General features: G+C 48.1%; 1 protein-coding gene across 1 annotated transcript in view; it reads left to right on the forward strand.

Moving 5' to 3' along the window:
- The first annotated feature begins 4851 nt into the window (after window positions 1-4851).
- The window catches only part of RHPN1 (rhophilin Rho GTPase binding protein 1), a 362986-nt gene continuing 345419 nt past the window's right edge, over window positions 4852-22418 (forward strand). Inside the window, exon 1 of the mRNA XM_086966302.1 lies at window positions 4852-5052. Within this exon, the coding sequence (XP_086822428.1) occupies window positions 4978-5052 (75 nt within the window). The 5' untranslated portion in view covers window positions 4852-4977. The remainder of the gene's footprint in view (window positions 5053-22418) is intronic.

The raw sequence follows: 22418 nt of genomic DNA on the forward strand, positions 1-22418 counted from the left end.
CCCCGTAGCCCTCCGACACATGCGGATTGCGTTCCACCTCCGACCCAAAGTGGAAGCTGAACTTAAGATGCTAGAGCAAGCCGGAATCATCGAGCGGGTGACTGGACCCACCCCGTGGGTATCCCCCATTGTCGTAGCCAAGAAGCCGAAGCAACCTGACGCAGTGAGGATATGTGTGGATATGCGCCTCCCCAACCTGGCCATCAAAAGAGAACGTCATCTGACTCCAACCATCAATGACATCATCGGGGAGCTCGCAGGATCCAAATGGTTCTCCAAGATGGATCTGCGGTCGGGGTACCATCAAATCCCGCTGCACCCGGACTCGCGCCCAATCACGACCTTCTCCACACACGCCGGCCTGTGGAGGTACACGAGGCTCAACTTCGGCATCTCAAGCGCCGCCGAGGTGTTTCAGAATATCATCCACACCGTCCTCCAAGGCCTCGATGGAGTTCTGAACGTGAGCGACGACATCCTGGTGCATGCCCCGACTCTGGAGGAACACCTCAGGCGGCTCCAAGCTGTGTTCAACCGTCTACAAGAGAGAGGGCTGACGCTCCACAAGGCAAAATGCGAGTTCCTGCGCAAGGACATAAGCTTTTTCGGATACAAGTTCTCCGACCAGGGAGTGGGACCTGACCCAGACAAAGTAAGAGACATCCACAACGCGCCGGCGCCCATCTCCATAACGGCAGTCCGCAGTTTCCTGGGCATGGTAACATACTGCGGGCGCTTCATAAAGGACCTGTCCGACCTGACGGGACCACTCCGCGACCTCACTAAGTCAAACGCCACCTGGAAATGGGGCCCGGAGCAACAAGAATCCTTCAAGAACACGAAAGCAGCCTTGTCAGCCGACACGACGCTGGCGTACTTCAACCCACGGAACGAGTCGCAACTGCTAGTGGATGCCAGCCCCACCGGTCTGGGTGCTGTCCTGTCACAACGGCAGTCAAGTGGAGAATGGGCCCCGTGGCATACGCCAGCCGTACCCTCACACCTACGGAACAGCGCTACTCTCAAATTGAGCGGGAGGCCATTGCCATTCTGTGGGGGTGCCGCCATTTCCACCTCTACCTATATGGCCACCCCTTCTCAGTCATTACCGACCACAAACCCCTCATACCGCTCTTCCAAGGCTCTTCCTCCCGCCCACCCCCGAGGATAGAAAAATGGGTGTTGCAGCTGCAAGAGTTCCAGTTCTCTGTGGAATACCGGCCCGGCACACGCAATCCTGCCGATTACCTGTCTAGACACGCCCGCCCCATCACTGACGCGGAAGCCGCCGAGGCAGCAGCCACTGAGGAATACGTTCGGCTAGTCATCGAGAGGTCAAAGCCACGTCCCATGTCCCTAGAAGAAGTTTCCAGAGCCACCAAGGACGATGACTGCCTCCAGATTGCGATCCAGGCCGTCGAGTGCGGAGACTGGAAGGCGCTCCAGAGCCCCGCGTCCTTTCGCACCTCTGACGCCCAAGCCGTCCTGAAAGCCCTGTACCTGATCCGACATGAGCTGTCAGTCTCCACAGAAGGATGTCTCCTGAGAGGCCCCCGCCTGGTACTGCCCAGCAGCCTGACCCACCAAGCCGCCTTACTGGCACACGGATCGCACCAAGGAATCGTCAAATCCAAGAGTAGGCTCCGGAGCAAGGTGTGGTTCCCCGGGCTGGACAGAGCAGTCGAAGAAGTGGTCCATAGGTGTCCAGTGTGTCTTGCAACAAGCCTTTCCAATCCTCCGGCGCCCGTGGCAACCGAAGAAGGCCCCACGTCCCCGTGGGTACGGGTGAGTGCAGACTTCGGCAGCCTCCCTGGGGGCAAGTACATGCTAGTTGTGGTGGACGATTTCTCCCGCTACCCGGAAGTGGAAATCATATCGTCAACAGCAGCCTCAGAAGTGATACCAAAATTTGAGAAGATAATTGCCACCCATGGGCTCATGAAGGAAGTCCGTACAGACAACGGCCCGCCATTCAATGGCAACGAATTCACAGACTATCTCCAGAGCCAAAACGTGAAGCACAGACGAATCACGCCAAGATGGCCTCAAGCCAATGTAGAGGTCGAGAGACTAATGAGAACACTGAATAAAACAATACAAATTGCAATTGCTGACGGCCAGTGCCTGGAGTTAGCCATCTACCAATTCCTCCGAGAATACCGCCTGACCCCGCATTGCACCACAGGAGTCTCCCCGAGCCGACTCTCATTTAACCGAGTCATGGCAGACACCATCCCACATCACCCGGCATGGGAGCTCGCCCCAAACCCGAGGAACCGGTCCATGGAGCAACGCACCAGAACCAACCAAGAGGCATCCAAGCGGAGAAGAGCGTCGGACAACCCGATACAAGTAGGGGACAAGGTTCTACTGAAAGACCGCCACCCCGGAGGAAAGTTCCGTTTGCCATTTGAGTTAAACCCATGGACTGTAACCGAGATCAAAGGAACCATGGTCACTGCTGTCAGGGGTGGGGAGTCTGTCACAAGAAACATCTCGTTTTTCAAGCAAGTACCAGACCCTTACTCTGACCAGGACGAGTGGCAACCAACCTCCCAGATGCTACCATCAGGACCGGATGAAGCTGACGCCGCGACGGCTCGAGCCGAAGACACCACCCCGACTATTCAAACCACGGAGAGTACAGAGGAAGAGTCCAACGTCAACGACAGCGGGAACGCAGAAGAGCCACCCCCAGATACAGGAGAATGCCGGAGCCAAGCAAGATACAGCCTGCGTCCGTGTCCAAAGCCTTCCCAGAGGTATTGTGACTTTATTTTATTTTTATTTATTTTATTTATGCAATTTTATATAGCGCGGACTTTACCCGAAGGTGTCAGAGCGCTTCACAATAGGAACAGAAAAGATACAAACTGAGAACGTTACACGAGCAACAGATTGCAGAGGCATTCGTTATGTTACATACGGTAAAGTGATAATTGTGAGCAACCAAGAATACGTGAGGTAGTAAAAATTGTGAGAAACCAAAAATACATGAGGTAGACAAGGTAATTGTGACACTTGTGAGCAAACAAAATACATGAGGTAGTAAAAATGTGGGCTACCAAAAATACATGAGGTAGTAAAAAGTGCTCAGGAGGGAAAAGTGACAAGTGTGCAGGCTACAAGAGAAAATAGAGTATAATTTGTGGTATAATACTGCAGTATATGTTACACACTCAAGCACAAGAACAAACGATTACGTAGGCAAAAGTAGCACTTGTGCAAGTATCAAAGGTAAAAAACCTGTGAGAGGAAGCAAACCGTGTGTTACAGGGGCAAAGTGGTGAGTGCAAGTTGCAAGAGGGTACCAAACACAAGTACATGGATAATACTGCAATAAAAGGCAAACACTCTAACCGCAAGAACACACTGGGAAGGCACTTCCATGGACATGAGAAGTAGAAATTATCAGTAGTGGGAGATCTTCCTACAGACAGAAGAGAGTTACTTTTGGAGGTGTCTCTGGAGGAGGAGAGCTTTGAGGTCCCTTTTAAAGGCCTGGGAGGAGGCTGTGGTCCGGAGCTAAGGCGGCAATGAGTTCCAGATTCTCACTGCGTTGCCTGAAAATGATTGGGCCATCGTTCTTTCCTTCTTGAAAGTGGGAGGTTCAAGCAGTAGATTCTCCGCATTGCGTGAAGGTCTAGAACCTCCAGAGAGTTTCAGTTTATTCGCCAGGGCACAGTGCTGGCGTTGAGCTGATCGAGATGGCTGACCCCGCCGAGATTAAAGTAAGACTGTTCCTTTTGTTTGATCTTTGAAATGTTGTGTTTGCCACCACTTGAGCAGAGACTGATCCAGAGACTTTGAGTGGACTTTGTTTGCGCTCCGCAACCAACCCTCACAGCATGTTTTGCTGACCTGATAGACTATTGAACTTTTGTGTGTTGTTTTCCTGTTCTGTTTATTTCATCCCTAGGTAAAGGAGGAATGTAGTGTTGCTGCCAGTGGGGTGTACCACTGCAGCACACGCCCCCTCCCACTGTCCATGCATGTGTCGCCCCTCAGGCGTAAAGGGGCTTTGGTATAGCCCTTACGTGAGCGTGAACGTGAGCCTGCTAATAAAGAGCCCGGCAACCCTGGGCGTGGTCAGTTAGCTACTAACCACAAACGTAGCACGTGTGTCCGGCTAATGCTTATTCCTAGGCCCCAGGCCAGCCTTAGTGCAGGACACCACAGGGCCATGTATAAAATTGCAAAAAATAAAAATAACTGGTGCTCATGTAAAGTGTTCCAATACATTCGGATCGAGTTAGGGCACTATATAAAACTGGAAGAAAAAAAGATCCGGGGCAAATCTCCCAAACCGGAGTAGCACGCAACACCTACTGCTCCAGTGCCAGATGCATGTATGCATAGCGTCCAATGCTTGTTTTCCTTTAATAAATAAACTTGGTAACACTCGAGAATAACTCACTCCATTGCTGACAAAAGGCCGCCATGTTTGAACGATGAGATCGTGAATTATACCTATTAGCCTGTAGCAAAATTACTTTAAAGTTTACTGCGCAAGAATTATACTTTGGCAGAAATTTGTAAAAATGTATATGATGTAAAAATATAAATATTGTAATTGTTTTTGGAATCCGGATCAAATTATGAATACTAAATAGATTATTTGAAAAAAACTTTGCAGAAATGTCACTTTTATTTTCTTTCTGTGGTAGTTGCTAAGAAAATAAATAGATTGTTTTGTTCCCGACATAGCCGCTCAGTGTTTGTTGGTTCTCTGTCAGGCTATCAGCTTTCAACCCTGCCTTCTCATTTGTGCGCTGGAACAGAACCTGGTTGGCTGAGAGGACGTTGTGGGCGTGGTAGTGAAGCTCAGGTTTCCCTCCTGTCTTCACTCTGCTGCCCATTGGGTGCTCCTTGTGAAGACTGCTTGTGGGCGGGGCGAAGGACTGTCGGGGAGGGGGGACCCCAGGCCACAGTGGGTTTGTGCGAGAGGGGCAGGCAGATGGGATTCAAGCTTTGAGGATGGTGGAGGTGCTGGGAGAGGCCGAGCCCTTCCTGCAGCACCAGCACCAGGACCATGGGGGCAGTCTCAGGAAGGTAGGTGGCCACATGTTCGCACTTGCAAAAGTGCAGCAGACACACCACTAACTTACCTCCGTCACTTTTGTGAGAACTTGCTGATGCGTCAGTCTTCTTTAAGTGATCCTGCAGCACCGCACAAGGGCTCCCGTCCCGCTGCACCTGCAGCCCCTCACCGCGCAGCACTCTACTGCACCATAGTCTAATTCTGCTGCGCTTTTTGTTGGACTCCTCGATCACAGCGCGCGCAGCCACACAACCTGTTGCACAAACTGTTCTCAGTGTTGCGTTAATTAACCCTTTTCTGGCCGTGTGCACAACTACTCCAGTTATGCGTTTAGGAGAGCACTTCACTGCACCGCTAAATCGGTTGCACTATTGTCTTTCACCATTCTGCAAAATATGCCGACCCTATGCTGCTGACCATCATCTCTCAGCCTCCTGCCGTCGCATGCTTCTGCCTCTTGCGGTCCTGTGACTCGATCTGCTGCTTCTGCGCCTCATCCCACAGTCCTTCTGCTGCTCTCTCTCATTTTGCTTTTTCCAACCTTATTTCTGTTGCACCTCAATTCTTCTGAACCTGGTTCACCTGCCCTTCGCATTCCGTTTCCCAAATTTTTGTTTTGATCCTGCCTCGCCTCTTCTACAGCAGGCGAACCCTTGGTTCTGCTGCATCTTTGATCTGAACCGGCCATTTGTGGGTACCTCGAAGTCTGCCGTTCTGTAACCGATTATTGTACTGTGTGTTTGACTTTCATCCTGTTCTCTTGTTTCCTATTCGGCTGCTCCTTTATTTACTATTCTAATGAATAAGCCACTCTCTGGTACCTACAACGTATATAATGTTGCAACTCTCATTCTGCTGCACCTACTACATCTTATTATGCTGCAGCCCTGACTATTCCACAGCCCCTCTTCTTTCTTACCTCTCATTCTGCTGCACCTACTACATCTTATTATGCTGCACCCCTGACTATTCCACAGCCCTTCTTCTTTCTTGCCTCTCATTCTGCTGCACCTACTACATCTTATTATGCTGCAGCCCTGACTATTCCACAGCCCCTCTTCTTTCTTACCTCTCATTCTGCGGCACCTACTACATCTTATTATGCTCCACTCCTTACTATTCCACAGCCCCTCTTCTTTCTTACCTCTCATTCTGCTGCACCTACTACATCTTATTATGCTCCACTCCTTACTATTCCACAGCCCCTCTTCTTTCTTACCTCTCATTCTGCTGCACCTACTACATCTTATTATGCTGCACCCTTGACTATTCCACAGCCCCTCTTCTTTCTTACCTCTCATTCTGCGGCACCTACTACATCTTATTATGCTGCACCCCTGACTATTCCACAGCCCCTCTTCTTTCTTACCTCTCATTCTGCTGCACCTACTACATCTTATTATGCTGCAGCCCTGACTATTCCACAGCCCCTCTTCTTTCTTACCTCTCATTCTGCTGCACCTACTACATCTTATTATGCTGCAGCCCTGACTATTCCACAGCCCCTCTTCTTTCTTACCTCTCATTCTGCTGCACCTACTACATCTTATTATGCTGCACTCCTGACTATTCCACAGCCCCTCTTCTTTCTTACCTCTCATTCTGCTGCACCTACTACATCTTATTATGCTGCACCCCTGACTATTCCACAGCCCCTCTTCTTTCTTACCTCTCATTCTGCTGCACCTACTACATCTTATGCTGCACCCCTGACTATTCCACAGCCCCTCTTCTTTCTTACCTCTCATTCTGCTGCACCTACTACATCTTATTATGCTGCACTCCTGACTATTCCACAGCCCCTCTTCTTTCTTACCTCTCATTCTGCTGCACCTACTACATCTTATTATGCTGCAGCCCTGACTATTCCACAGCCCCTCTTCTTTCTTACCTCTCATTCTGCTGCACCTACTACATCTTATTATGCTCCACTCCTTACTATTCCACAGCCCCTCTTCTTTCTTACCTCTCATTCTGCTGCACCTACTACATCTTATTATGCTGCACCCTTGACTATTCCACAGCCCCTCTTCTTTCTTACCTCTCATTCTGCTGCACCTACTACATCTTATTATGCTGCACTCCTGACTATTCCACAGCCCCTCTTCTTTCTTACCTCTCATTCTGCTGCACCTACTACATCTTATTATGCTGCACCCCTGACTATTCCACAGCCCCTCTTCTTTCTTACCTCTCATTCTGCTGCACCTACTACATCTTATTATGCTGCACCCCTGACTATTCCACAGCCCCTCTTCTTTCTTACCTCTCATTCTGCTGCACCTACTACATCTTATTATGCTGCACCCCTGACTATTCCACAGCACCTCTTCTTTCTTACCTCTCATTCTGCTGCACCTACTACATCTTATTATGCTGCACCCCTGACTATTCCACAGCACCTCTTCTTTCTTACCTCTCATTCTGCTGCACCTACTACATCTTATTATGCTCCACTCCTTACTATTCCACAGCCCCTCTTCTTTCTTACCGCTCATTCTGCTGCACCTACTACATCTTATTATGCTGCACCCCTGACTATTCCACAGCCCCTCTTCTTTCTTACCACTCATTCTGCTGCACCTACTACATCTTATTATGCTGCACCCCTGACTATTCCACAGCCCCTCTTCTTTCTTACCTCTCATTCTGCTGCACCTACTACATCTTATTATGCTGCACCCCTGACTATTCCACAGCCCCTCTTCTTTCTTGCCTCTCATTCTGCTGCACCTACTACATCTTATTATGCTCCACCCCTTACTATTCCACAGCCCCTCTTCTTTCTTACCTCTCATTCTGCGGCACCTACTACATCTTATTATGCTGCAGCCCTGACTATTCCACAGCCCCTCTTCTTTCTTACCTCTCATTCTGCGGCACCTACTACATCTTATTATGCTGCAGCCCTGACTATTCCACAGCCCCTCTTCTTCCTTACCGCTCATTCTGCTGCACCTACTACATCTTATTATGCTGCACCCCTGACTATTCCACAGCCCCTCTTCTTTCTTACCGCTCATTCTGTGGCACCTACTACATCTATCTTATTATGCTGCACCCCTGACTATTCCACAGCCCCTATTCTTTCTTACCACTCATTCTGCTGCACCTACTACATCTTATTATGCTGCACCCCTGACTATTCCACAGCCCCTCTTCTTTCTTACCTCTCATTCTGCTGCACCTACTACATCTTATTATGCTGCACCCCTGACTATTCCACAGCCCCTATTCTTTCTTACCACTCATTCTGCTGCACCTACTACATCTTATTATGCTGCAGCCCGACTATTCCACAGCCCCTCTTCTTTCTTACCTCTCATTCTGCTGCACCTACTACATTTTATGCTGCACCCCTGACTATTCCACAGCCCCTCTTCTTTCTTACCTCTCATTCTGCTGCACCTGCTACATCTTATTATGCTGCACCCCTGACTATTCCACAACCCTCTTCTTTCTTACCTCTCATTCTGCGGCACCTGCTACATCTTATGCTGCACCCCTGACTTCCACAGCCCCTGTTCTTTCTTACCTCTCATTCTGCTGCACCTACTACATCTTATTATGCTGCACCCCTGACTATTCCACAACCCTCTTCTTTCTTACCGCTCATTCTGCTGCACCTACTACATCTTATTATGCTGCACCCATGACTATTCCACAGCCCCTCTTCTTTATACCTCTCATTCTGCTGCACCTACTACATCTTATTATGCTGCACCCCTGACTATTCCACAGCCCCTCTTCTTTCTTACCTCTCATTCTGCTGCACCTACTACATCTTATTATGCTGCACCCCTGACTATTCCACAGCCCCTCTTCTTTCTTGCCTCTCATTCTGCTGCACCTACTACATCTTATTATGCTCCACCCCTTACTATTCCACAGCCCCTCTTCTTTCTTACCTCTCATTCTGCGGCACCTACTACATCTTATTATGCTGCAGCCCTGACTATTCCACAGGCCCTCTTCTTTCTTACCTCTCATTCTGCTGCACCTACTACATCTTATTATGCTGCACCCCTGACTATTCCACAGCCCCTCTTCTTTCTTACCTCTCATTCTGCTGCACCTACTACATCTTATTATGCTGCACCCCTGACTATTCCACAGCCCCTCTTCTTTCTTACCTCTCATTCTGCTGCACCTACTACATCTTATTATGCTGCACCCCTGACTATTCCACAGCCCCTCTTCTTTCTTGCCTCTCATTCTGCTGCACCTACTACATCTTATTATGCTCCACCCCTTACTATTCCACAGCCCCTCTTCTTTCTTACCTCTCATTCTGCGGCACCTACTACATCTTATTATGCTGCAGCCCTGACTATTCCACAGCCCCTCTTCTTTCTTACCTCTCATTCTGCGGCACCTACTACATCTTATTATGCTGCAGCCCTGACTATTCCACAGCCCCTCTTCTTTCTTACCGCTCATTCTGCTGCACCTACTACATCTTATTATGCTGCACCCCTGACTATTCCACAGCCCCTCTTCTTTCTTACCGCTCATTCTGTGGCACCTACTACATCTATCTTATTATGCTGCACCCCTGACTATTCCACAGCCCCTATTCTTTCTTACCACTCATTCTGCTGCACCTACTACATCTTATTATGCTGCACCCCTGACTATTCCACAGCCCCTCTTCTTTCTTACCTCTCATTCTGCTGCACCTACTACATCTTATTATGCTGCACCCCTGACTATTCCACAGCCCCTATTCTTTCTTACCACTCATTCTGCTGCACCTACTACATCTTATTATGCTGCACCCCAACTATTCCACAGCCCCTCTTCTTTCTTACCTCTCATTCTGCTGCACCTACTACATTTTATGCTGCACCCCTGACTATTCCACAGCCCCTCTTCTTTCTTACCTCTCATTCTGCTGCACCTGCTACATCTTATTATGCTGCACCCCTGACTATTCCACAACCCTCTTCTTTCTTACCTCTCATTCTGCGGCACCTGCTACATCTTATGCTGCACCCCTGACTTCCACAGCCCCTGTTCTTTCTTACCTCTCATTCTGCTGCACCTACTACATCTTATTATGCTGCACCCCTGACTATTCCACAACCCTCTTCTTTCTTACCTCTCATTCTGCTGCACCTGCTACATCTTTTATGCTGCACCCCTGACTATTCCACAGCCCCTCTAATTTCTTACCACTCATTCTGCTGCACCTACTACATCTTATTATGCTGCACCCCTGACTATTCAACAGCCCCTCTTCTTTCTTACCTCTCATTCTGCTGCACCTACTACATCTTATTATGCTGCAGCCCTGACTATTCCACAGCCCCTCTTCTTTCTTACCTCTCATTCTGCTGCACCTACTACATCTTATTATGCTGCAGCCCTGACTATTCCACAGCCCCTCTTCTTTCTTACCTCTCATTCTGCTGCACCTACTACATCTTATTATGCTGCACCCCTGACTATTCAACAGCCCCTCTTCTTTCTTACCTCTCATTCTGCGGCACCTGCTACATCTTATGCTGCACCCCTGACTATTCCACAGCCCCTCTTCTTTCTTACCTCTCATTCTGCGGCACCTGCTACATCTTATGCTGCACCCCTGACTATTCCACAGCCCCTGTTCTTTCTTACCTCTCATTCTGCTGCACCTACTACATCTTATTATGCTGCACCCCTTACTATTCCACAGCCCATGTTCTTTCTTACCTCTCATTCTGCTGCACCTACTATATCTTATTATGCTGCACCCCTGACTATTCCACAACCCTCTTCTTTCTTACCTCTCATTCTGCGGCACCTGCTACATCTTATGCTGCACCCCTGACTATTCCACAGCCCCTCTTCTTTCTTACCTCTCATTCTGCGGCACCTGCTACATCTTATGCTGCACCCCTGACTATTCCACAGCCCCTGTTCTTTCTTACCTCTCATTCTGCTGCACCTACTACATCTTATTATGCTGCACCCCTTACTATTCCACAGCCCATGTTCTTTCTTACCTCTCATTCTGCTGCACCTACTATATCTTATTATGCTGCACCCCTGACTATTCCACAGCCCCTCTTCTTTCTTACCTCTCATTCTGCTGCACCTGCTACATCTTTTATGCTGCACCCCTGACTATTCCACAGCCCCTCTTCTTTCTTGCCTCTCATTCTGCGGCACCTACTACATCTTATTATGCTGCACCCCTGACTATTCCACAGCCCCTATTCTTTCTTACCACTCATTCTGCTGCACCTACTACATCTTATTATGCTGCACCCCGACTATTCCACAGCCCCTCTTCTTTCTTACCTCTCATTCTGCTGCACCTACTACATTTTATGCTGCACCCCTGACTATTCCACAGCCCCTCTTCTTTCTTACCTCTCATTCTGCTGCACCTGCTACATCTTATTATGCTGCACCCCTGACTATTCCACAACCCTCTTCTTTCTTACCTCTCATTCTGCGGCACCTGCTACATCTTATGCTGCACCCCTGACTATTCCACAGCCCCTGTTCTTTCTTACCTCTCATTCTGCTGCACCTACTACATCTTATTATGCTGCACCCCAGACTATTCCACAGCCCCTCTTCTTTCTTACCTCTCATTCTGCTGCACCTACTACATCTTATTATGCTGCACCCCTGACTATTCCACAGCCCCTCTTCTTTCTTACCTCTCATTCTGCTGCACCTACTACATCTTATTATGCTGCACGCCTGACTATTCCACAGCCACTCTTCTTTCTTACCTCTAATTCTGCTGCACCTACTACATCTTATTATGCTGCAGCCCTGACTATTCCACAGCCCCTCTTCTTTCTTACCTCTCATTCTGCTGCACCTACTACATGTTATGCTGCGCCCCTGACTATTCCACAGCCCCTCTTCTTTCTTACCTCTCATTCTGCGGCACCTACTACATCTCATTATGCTGCACCCCTGACTTTTCCACAGCCCCTCTTCTTTCTTACCTCTCATTCTGCTGCACCTACTACATCTTATTATGCTGCACCCCTGACTATTCCACAGCCCCTATTCTTTCTTACCACTCATTCTGCTGCACCTACTACATCTTATTATGCTGCACCCCGACTATTCCACAGCCCCTCTTCTTTCTTACCTCTCATTCTGCTGCACCTACTACATTTTATGCTGCACCCCTGACTATTCCACAGCCCCTCTTCTTTCTTACCTCTCATTCTGCTGCACCTACTACATCTTATTATGCTGCACCCCTGACTATTCCACAGCCCCTCTTCTTTCTTACCTCTCATTCTGCTGCACCTACTACATCTTATTATGCTGCACCCCTGACTATTCCACAGCCCCTCTTCTTTCTTACCTCTCATTCTGCTGTACCTACTACATCTTATTATGCTGCACCCCTGACTATTCCACAGCCCCTCTTCTTTCTTACCTCTCATTCTGCGGCACCTACTACATCTTATTATGCTGCACCCCTGACTATTCCACAGCCCCTCTTCTTTCTTGCCTCTCATTCTGCTGCACCTACTACATCTTATTATGCTCCACCCCTTACTATTCCACAGCCCCTCTTCTTTCTTACCTCTCATTCTGCTGCACCTACTACATCTTATTATGCTGCAGCCCTGACTATTCCACAGCCCCTCTTCTTTCTTACCTCTCATTCTGCTGCACCTACTACATCTTATTATGCTGCAGCCCTGACTATTCCACAGCCCCTCTTCTTTCTTACCGCTCATTCTGCTGCACCTACTACATCTTATTATGCTGCAGCCCTGACTATTCCACAGCCCCTCTTCTTTCTTACCTCTCATTCTGCTGCACCTACTACATCTGATTATGCTGCACCCCTGACTATGTCACAGCCCCTCTTCTTTCTTACCTCTCATTCTGCGGCACCTACTACATCTTATTATGCTGCAGCCCTGACTATTCCACAGCCCCTCTTCTTTCTTACCGCTCATTCTGCTGCACCTACTACATCTTATTATGCTGCACCCCTGACTATTCCACAGCCCCTCTTCTTTCTTACCGCTCATTCTGTGGCACCTACTACATCTATCTTATTATGCTGCACCCCTGACTATTCCACAGCCCCTATTCTTTCTTACCACTCATTCTGCTGCACCTACTACATCTTATTATGCTGCACCCCTGACTATTCCACAGCCCCTCTTCTTTCTTACCTCTCATTCTGCTGCACCTACTACATCTTATTATGCTGCACCCCTGACTATTCCACAGCCCCTATTCTTTCTTACCACTCATTCTGCTGCACCTACTACATCTTATTATGCTGCACCCCGACTATTCCACAGCCCCTCTTCTTTCTTACCTCTCATTCTGCTGCACCTGCTACATCTTATTATGCTGCACCCCTGACTATTCCACAACCCTCTTCTTTCTTACCTCTCATTCTGCGGCACCTGCTACATCTTATGCTGCACCCCTGACTATTCCACAGCCCCTGTTCTTTCTTACCTCTCATTCTGCTGCACCTACTACATCTTATTATGCTGCACCCCTGACTATTCCACAACCCTCTTCTTTCTTACCTCTCATTCTGCTGCACCTGCTACATCTTTTATGCTGCACCCCTGACTATTCCACAGCCCCTCTTCTTTCTTACCACTCATTCTGCTGCACCTACTACATCTTATTATGCTGCACCCCTGACTATTCAACAGCCCCTCTTCTTTCTTACCTCTCATTCTGCTGCACCTACTACATCTTATTATGCTGCAGCCCTGACTATTCCACAGCCCCTCTTCTTTCTTACCTCTCATTCTGCTGCACCTACTACATCTTATTATGCTGCAGCCCTGACTATTCCACAGCCCCTCTTCTTTCTTACCTCTCATTCTGCTGCACCTACTACATCTTATTATGCTGCACCCCTGACTATTCAACAGCCCCTCTTCTTTCTTACCTCTCATTCTGCGGCACCTGCTACATCTTATGCTGCACCCCTGACTATTCCACAGCCCCTCTTCTTTCTTACCTCTCATTCTGCGGCACCTGCTACATCTTATGCTGCACCCCTGACTATTCCACAGCCCCTGTTCTTTCTTACCTCTCATTCTGCTGCACCTACTACATCTTATTATGCTGCACCCCTTACTATTCCACAGCCCATGTTCTTTCTTACCTCTCATTCTGCTGCACCTACTATATCTTATTATGCTGCACCCCTGACTATTCCACAACCCTCTTCTTTCTTACCTCTCATTCTGCGGCACCTGCTACATCTTATGCTGCACCCCTGACTATTCCACAGCCCCTCTTCTTTCTTACCTCTCATTCTGCGGCACCTGCTACATCTTATGCTGCACCCCTGACTATTCCACAGCCCCTGTTCTTTCTTACCTCTCATTCTGCTGCACCTACTACATCTTATTATGCTGCACCCCTTACTATTCCACAGCCCATGTTCTTTCTTACCTCTCATTCTGCTGCACCTACTATATCTTATTATGCTGCACCCCTGACTATTCCACAGCCCCTCTTCTTTCTTACCTCTCATTCTGCTGCACCTGCTACATCTTTTATGCTGCACCCCTGACTATTCCACAGCCCCTCTTCTTTCTTGCCTCTCATTCTGCGGCACCTACTACATCTTATTATGCTGCACCCCTGACTATTCCACAGCCCCTATTCTTTCTTACCACTCATTCTGCTGCACCTACTACATCTTATTATGCTGCACCCCGACTATTCCACAGCCCCTCTTCTTTCTTACCTCTCATTCTGCTGCACCTACTACATTTTATGCTGCACCCCTGACTATTCCACAGCCCCTCTTCTTTCTTACCTCTCATTCTGCTGCACCTGCTACATCTTATTATGCTGCACCCCTGACTATTCCACAACCCTCTTCTTTCTTACCTCTCATTCTGCGGCACCTGCTACATCTTATGCTGCACCCCTGACTATTCCACAGCCCCTGTTCTTTCTTACCTCTCATTCTGCTGCACCTACTACATCTTATTATGCTGCACCCCAGACTATTCCACAGCCCCTCTTCTTTCTTACCTCTCATTCTGCTGCACCTACTACATCTTATTATGCTGCACCCCTGACTATTCCACAGCCCCTCTTCTTTCTTACCTCTCATTCTGCTGCACCTACTACATCTTATTATGCTGCACGCCTGACTATTCCACAGCCACTCTTCTTTCTTACCTCTAATTCTGCTGCACCTACTACATCTTATTATGCTGCAGCCCTGACTATTCCACAGCCCCTCTTCTTTCTTACCTCTCATTCTGCGGCACCTACTACATCTCATTATGCTGCACCCCTGACTTTTCCACAGCCCCTCTTCTTTCTTACCTCTCATTCTGCTGCACCTACTACATCTTATTATGCTGCACCCCTGACTATTCCACAGCCCCTCTTCTTTCTTACCTCTAATTCTGCTGCACCTACTACATCTTATTATGCTGCACCCCTGACTATTCCACAGCCCCTCTTCTTTCTTACCTCTCATTCTGCTGCACCTACTACATGTTATGCTGCACCCCTGACTATTCCACAGCCCCTCTTCTTTCTTACCTCTCATTCTGCTGCACCTACTACATCTTATTATGCTGCACCCCTGACTATTCCACAGCCCCTCTTCTTTCTTACCTCTCATTCTGCTGCACCTACTACATCTTATTATGCTGCACCCCTGACTATTCAACAGCCACTCTTCTTTCTTACCTCTCATTCTGCTGCACCTACTACATCTTATTATGCTGCACCCCTGACTATTCCACAGCCCCTCTTCTTTATACCTCTCATTCTGCTGCACCTACTACATCTTATTATGCTGCACCCCTGACTATTCCACAGCCCCTCTTCTTTCTTACCTCTCATTCTGCTGCACCTACTACATCTTATTATGCTGCAGCCCTGACTATTCCACAGCCCCTCTTCTTTCTTATCTCTCATTCTGCTGCACCTACTACATCTTATTATGCTGCAGCCCTGACTATTCCACAGCCCCTCTTCTTTCTTACCTCTCATTCTGCTGCACCTACTACATCTGATTATGCTGCACCCCTGACTATTCCACAGCCCCTCTTCTTTCTTACCTCTCATTCTGCTGCACCTACTACATCTGATTATGCTGCACCCCTGACTATTCCACAGCCCCTCTTGTTTCTTACCTCTCATTCTGCGGCACCTACTACATCTTATTATGCTGCAGCCCTGACTATTCCACAGCCCCTCTTCTTCCTTACCGCTCATTCTGCTGCACCTACTACATCTTATTATGCTGCACCCCTGACTATTCCACAGCCCCTCTTCTTTCTTACCGCTCATTCTGTGGCACCTACTACATCTATCTTATTATGCTGCACCCCTGACTATTCCACAGCCCCTATTCTTTCTTACCACTCATTCTGCTGCACCTACTACATCTTATTATGCTGCACCCCTGACTATTCCACAGCCCCTCTTCTTTCTTACCTCTCATTCTGCTGCACCTACTACATCTTATTATGCTGCACCCCTGACTATTCCACAGCCCCTATTCTTTCTTACCACTCATTCTGCTGCACCTACTACATCTTATTATGCTGCAGCCCGACTATTCCACAGCCCCTCTTCTTTCTTACCTCTCATTCTGCTGCACCTACTACATTTTATGCTGCACCCCTGACTATTCCACAGCCCCTCTTCTTTCTTACCTCTCATTCTGCTGCACCTGCTACATCTTATTATGCTGCACCCCTGACTATTCCACAACCCTCTTCTTTCTTGCCTCTCATTCTGCTGCACCTACTACATCTTATTATGCTCCACCCCTTACTATTCCACAGCCCCTCTTCTTTCTTACCTCTCATTCTGCGGCACCTACTACATCTTATTATGCTGCAGCCCTGACTATTCCACAGGCCCTCTTCTTTCTTACCTCTCATTCTGCTGCACCTACTACATCTTATTATGCTGCACCCCTGACTATTCCACAGCCCCTCTTCTTTCTTACCTCTCATTCTGCTGCACCTACTACATCTTATTATGCTGCACCCCTGACTATTCCACAGCCCCTCTTCTTTCTTACCTCTCATTCTGCTGCACCTACTACATCTTATTATGCTGCACCCCTGACTATTCCACAGCCCCTCTTCTTTCTTGCCTCTCATTCTGCTGCACCTACTACATCTTATTATGCTCCACCCCTTACTATTCCACAGCCCCTCTTCTTTCTTACCTCTCATTCTGCGGCACCTACTACATCTTATTATGCTGCAGCCCTGACTATTCCACAGCCCCTCTTCTTTCTTACCTCTCATTCTGCGGCACCTACTACATCTTATTATGCTGCAGCCCTGACTATTCCACAGCCCCTCTTCTTTCTTACCGCTCATTCTGCTGCACCTACTACATCTTATTATGCTGCACCCCTGACTATTCCACAGCCCCTCTTCTTTCTTACCGCTCATTCTGTGGCACCTACTACATCTATCTTATTATGCTGCACCCCTGACTATTCCACAGCCCCTATTCTTTCTTACCACTCATTCTGCTGCACCTACTACATCTTATTATGCTGCACCCCTGACTATTCCACAGCCCCTCTTCTTTCTTACCTCTCATTCTGCTGCACCTACTACATCTTATTATGCTGCACCCCTGACTATTCCACAGCCCCTATTCTTTCTTACCACTCATTCTGCTGCACCTACTACATCTTATTATGCTGCACCCCAACTATTCCACAGCCCCTCTTCTTTCTTACCTCTCATTCTGCTGCACCTACTACATTTTATGCTGCACCCCTGACTATTCCACAGCCCCTCTTCTTTCTTACCTCTCATTCTGCTGCACCTGCTACATCTTATTATGCTGCACCCCTGACTATTCCACAACCCTCTTCTTTCTTACCTCTCATTCTGCGGCACCTGCTACATCTTATGCTGCACCCCTGACTTCCACAGCCCCTGTTCTTTCTTACCTCTCATTCTGCTGCACCTACTACATCTTATTATGCTGCACCCCTGACTATTCCACAACCCTCTTCTTTCTTACCTCTCATTCTGCTGCACCTGCTACATCTTTTATGCTGCACCCCTGACTATTCCACAGCCCCTCTTCTTTCTTACCACTCATTCTGCTGCACCTACTACATCTTATTATGCTGCACCCCTGACTATTCAACAGCCCCTCTTCTTTCTTACCTCTCATTCTGCTGCACCTACTACATCTTATTATGCTGCAGCCCTGACTATTCCACAGCCCCTCTTCTTTCTTACCTCTCATTCTGCTGCAGCTACTACATCTTATTATGCTGCAGCCCTGACTATTCCACAGCCCCTCTTCTTTCTTACCTCTCATTCTGCTGCACCTACTACATCTTATTATGCTGCACCCCTGACTATTCAACAGCCCCTCTTCTTTCTTACCTCTCATTCTGCGGCACCTGCTACATCTTATGCTGCACCCCTGACTATTCCACAGCCCCTCTTCTTTCTTACCTCTCATTCTGCGGCACCTGCTACATCTTATGCTGCACCCCTGACTATTCCACAGCCCCTGTTCTTTCTTACCTCTCATTCTGCTGCACCTACTACATCTTATTATGCTGCACCCCTTACTATTCCACAGCCCATGTTCTTTCTTACCTCTCATTCTGCTGCACCTACTATATCTTATTATGCTGCACCCCTGACTATTCCACAACCCTCTTCTTTCTTACCTCTCATTCTGCGGCACCTGCTACATCTTATGCTGCACCCCTGACTATTCCACAGCCCCTCTTCTTTCTTACCTCTCATTCTGCGGCACCTGCTACATCTTATGCTGCACCCCTGACTATTCCACAGCCCCTGTTCTTTCTTACCTCTCATTCTGCTGCACCTACTACATCTTATTATGCTGCACCCCTTACTATTCCACAGCCCATGTTCTTTCTTACCTCTCATTCTGCTGCACCTACTATATCTTATTATGCTGCACCCCTGACTATTCCACAGCCCCTCTTCTTTCTTACCTCTCATTCTGCTGCACCTGCTACATCTTTTATGCTGCACCCCTGACTATTCCACAGCCCCTCTTCTTTCTTGCCTCTCATTCTGCGGCACCTACTACATCTTATTATGCTGCACCCCTGACTATTCCACAGCCCCTATTCTTTCTTACCACTCATTCTGCTGCACCTACTACATCTTATTATGCTGCACCCCGACTATTCCACAGCCCCTCTTCTTTCTTACCTCTCATTCTGCTGCACCTACTACATTTTATGCTGCACCCCTGACTATTCCACAGCCCCTCTTCTTTCTTACCTCTCATTCTGCTGCACCTGCTACATCTTATTATGCTGCACCCCTGACTATTCCACAACCCTCTTCTTTCTTACCTCTCATTCTGCGGCACCTGCTACATCTTATGCTGCACCCCTGACTATTCCACAGCCCCTGTTCTTTCTTACCTCTCATTCTGCTGCACCTACTACATCTTATTATGCTGCACCCCAGACTATTCCACAGCCCCTCTTCTTTCTTACCTCTCATTCTGCTGCACCTACTACATCTTATTATGCTGCACCCCTGACTATTCCACAGCCCCTCTTCTTTCTTACCTCTCATTCTGCTGCACCTACTACATCTTATTATGCTGCACGCCTGACTATTCCACAGCCACTCTTCTTTCTTACCTCTAATTCTGCTGCACCTACTACATCTTATTATGCTGCAGCCCTGACTATTCCACAGCCCCTCTTCTTTCTTACCTCTCATTCTGCTGCACCTACTACATGTTATGCTGCGCCCCTGACTATTCCACAGCCCCTCTTCTTTCTTACCTCTCATTCTGCGGCACCTACTACATCTCATTATGCTGCACCCCTGACTTTTCCACAGCCCCTCTTCTTTCTTACCTCTCATTCTGCTGCACCTACTACATCTTATTATGCTGCACCCCTGACTATTCCACAGCCCCTATTCTTTCTTACCACTCATTCTGCTGCACCTACTACATCTTATTATGCTGCACCCCGACTATTCCACAGCCCCTCTTCTTTCTTACCTCTCATTCTGCTGCACCTACTACATTTTATGCTGCACCCCTGACTATTCCACAGCCCCTCTTCTTTCTTACCTCTCATTCTGCTGCACCTGCTACATCTTATTATGCTGCACCCCTGACTATTCCACAACCCTCTTCTTTCTTACCTCTCATTCTGCGGCACCTGCTACATCTTATGCTGCACCCCTGACTATTCCACAGCCCCTGTTCTTTCTTACCTCTCATTCTGCTGCACCTACTACATCTTATTATGCTGCACCCCAGACTATTCCACAGCCCCTCTTCTTTCTTGCCTCTCATTCTGCTGCACCTACTACATCTTATTATGCTCCACCCCTTACTATTCCACAGCCCCTCTTCTTTCTTACCTCTCATTCTGCGGCACCTACTACATCTTATTATGCTGCAGCCCTGACTATTCCACAGGCCCTCTTCTTTCTTACCTCTCATTCTGCTGCACCTACTACATCTTATTATGCTGCACCCCTGACTATTCCACAGCCCCTCTTCTTTCTTACCTCTCATTCTGCTGCACCTACTACATCTTATTATGCTGCACCCCTGACTATTCCACAGCCCCTCTTCTTTCTTACCTCTCATTCTGCTGCACCTACTACATCTTATTATGCTGCACCCCTGACTATTCCACAGCCCCTCTTCTTTCTTACCTCTCATTCTGCTGTACCTACTACATCTTATTATGCTGCACCCCTGACTATTCCACAGCCCCTCTTCTTTCTTACCTCTCATTCTGCGGCACCTACTACATCTTATTATGCTGCACCCCTGACTATTCCACAGCCCCTCTTCTTTCTTGCCTCTCATTCTGCTGCACCTACTACATCTTATTATGCTCCACCCCTTACTATTCCACAGCCCCTCTTCTTTCTTACCTCTCATTCTGCTGCACCTACTACATCTTATTATGCTGCAGCCCTGACTATTCCACAGCCCCTCTTCTTTCTTACCTCTCATTCTGCGGCACCTACTACATCTTATTATGCTGCAGCCCTGACTATTCCACAGCCCCTCTTCTTTCTTACCGCTCATTCTGCTGCACCTACTACATCTTATTATGCTGCAGCCCTGACTATTCCACAGCCCCTCTTCTTTCTTACCTCTCATTCTGCTGCACCTACTACATCTGATTATGCTGCACCCCTGACTATGTCACAGCCCCTCTTCTTTCTTACCTCTCATTCTGCGGCACCTACTACATCTTATTATGCTGCAGCCCTGACTATTCCACAGCCCCTCTTCTTTCTTACCGCTCATTCTGCTGCACCTACTACATCTTATTATGCTGCACCCCTGACTATTCCACAGCCCCTCTTCTTTCTTACCGCTCATTCTGTGGCACCTACTACATCTATCTTATTATGCTGCACCCCTGACTATTCCACAGCCCCTATTCTTTCTTACCACTCATTCTGCTGCACCTACTACATCTTATTATGCTGCACCCCTGACTATTCCACAGCCCCTCTTCTTTCTTACCTCTCATTCTGCTGCACCTACTACATCTTATTATGCTGCACCCCTGACTATTCCACAGCCCCTATTCTTTCTTACCACTCATTCTGCTGCACCTACTACATCTTATTATGCTGCACCCGACTATTCCACAGCCCCTCTTCTTTCTTACCTCTCATTCTGCTGCACCTGCTACATCTTATTATGCTGCACCCCTGACTATTCCACAACCCTCTTCTTTCTTACCTCTCATTCTGCGGCACCTGCTACATCTTATGCTGCACCCCTGACTATTCCACAGCCCCTGTTCTTTCTTACCTCTCATTCTGCTGCACCTACTACATCTTATTATGCTGCACCCCTGACTATTCCACAACCCTCTTCTTTCTTACCTCTCATTCTGCTGCACCTGCTACATCTTTTATGCTGCACCCCTGACTATTCCACAGCCCCTCTTCTTTCTTACCACTCATTCTGCTGCACCTACTACATCTTATTATGCTGCACCCCTGACTATTCAACAGCCCCTCTTCTTTCTTACCTCTCATTCTGCTGCACCTACTACATCTTATTATGCTGCAGCCCTGACTATTCCACAGCCCCTCTTCTTTCTTACCTCTCATTCTGCTGCACCTACTACATCTTATTATGCTGCAGCCCTGACTATTCCACAGCCCCTCTTCTTTCTTACCTCTCATTCTGCTGCACCTACTACATCTTATTATGCCGCACCCCTGACTATTCAACAGCCCCTCTTCTTTCTTACCTCTCATTCTGCGGCACCTGCTACATCTTATGCTGCACCCCTGACTATTCCACAGCCCCTCTTCTTTCTTACCTCTCATTCTGCGGCACCTGCTACATCTTATGCTGCACCCCTGACTATTCCACAGCCCCTGTTCTTTCTTACCTCTCATTCTGC

This window comes from Lissotriton vulgaris, chromosome 4_1, assembly GCF_964263255.1.
Source record: "Lissotriton vulgaris chromosome 4_1, aLisVul1.2, whole genome shotgun sequence".
Taxonomy (NCBI): Eukaryota; Metazoa; Chordata; class Amphibia; order Caudata; family Salamandridae; genus Lissotriton; species Lissotriton vulgaris.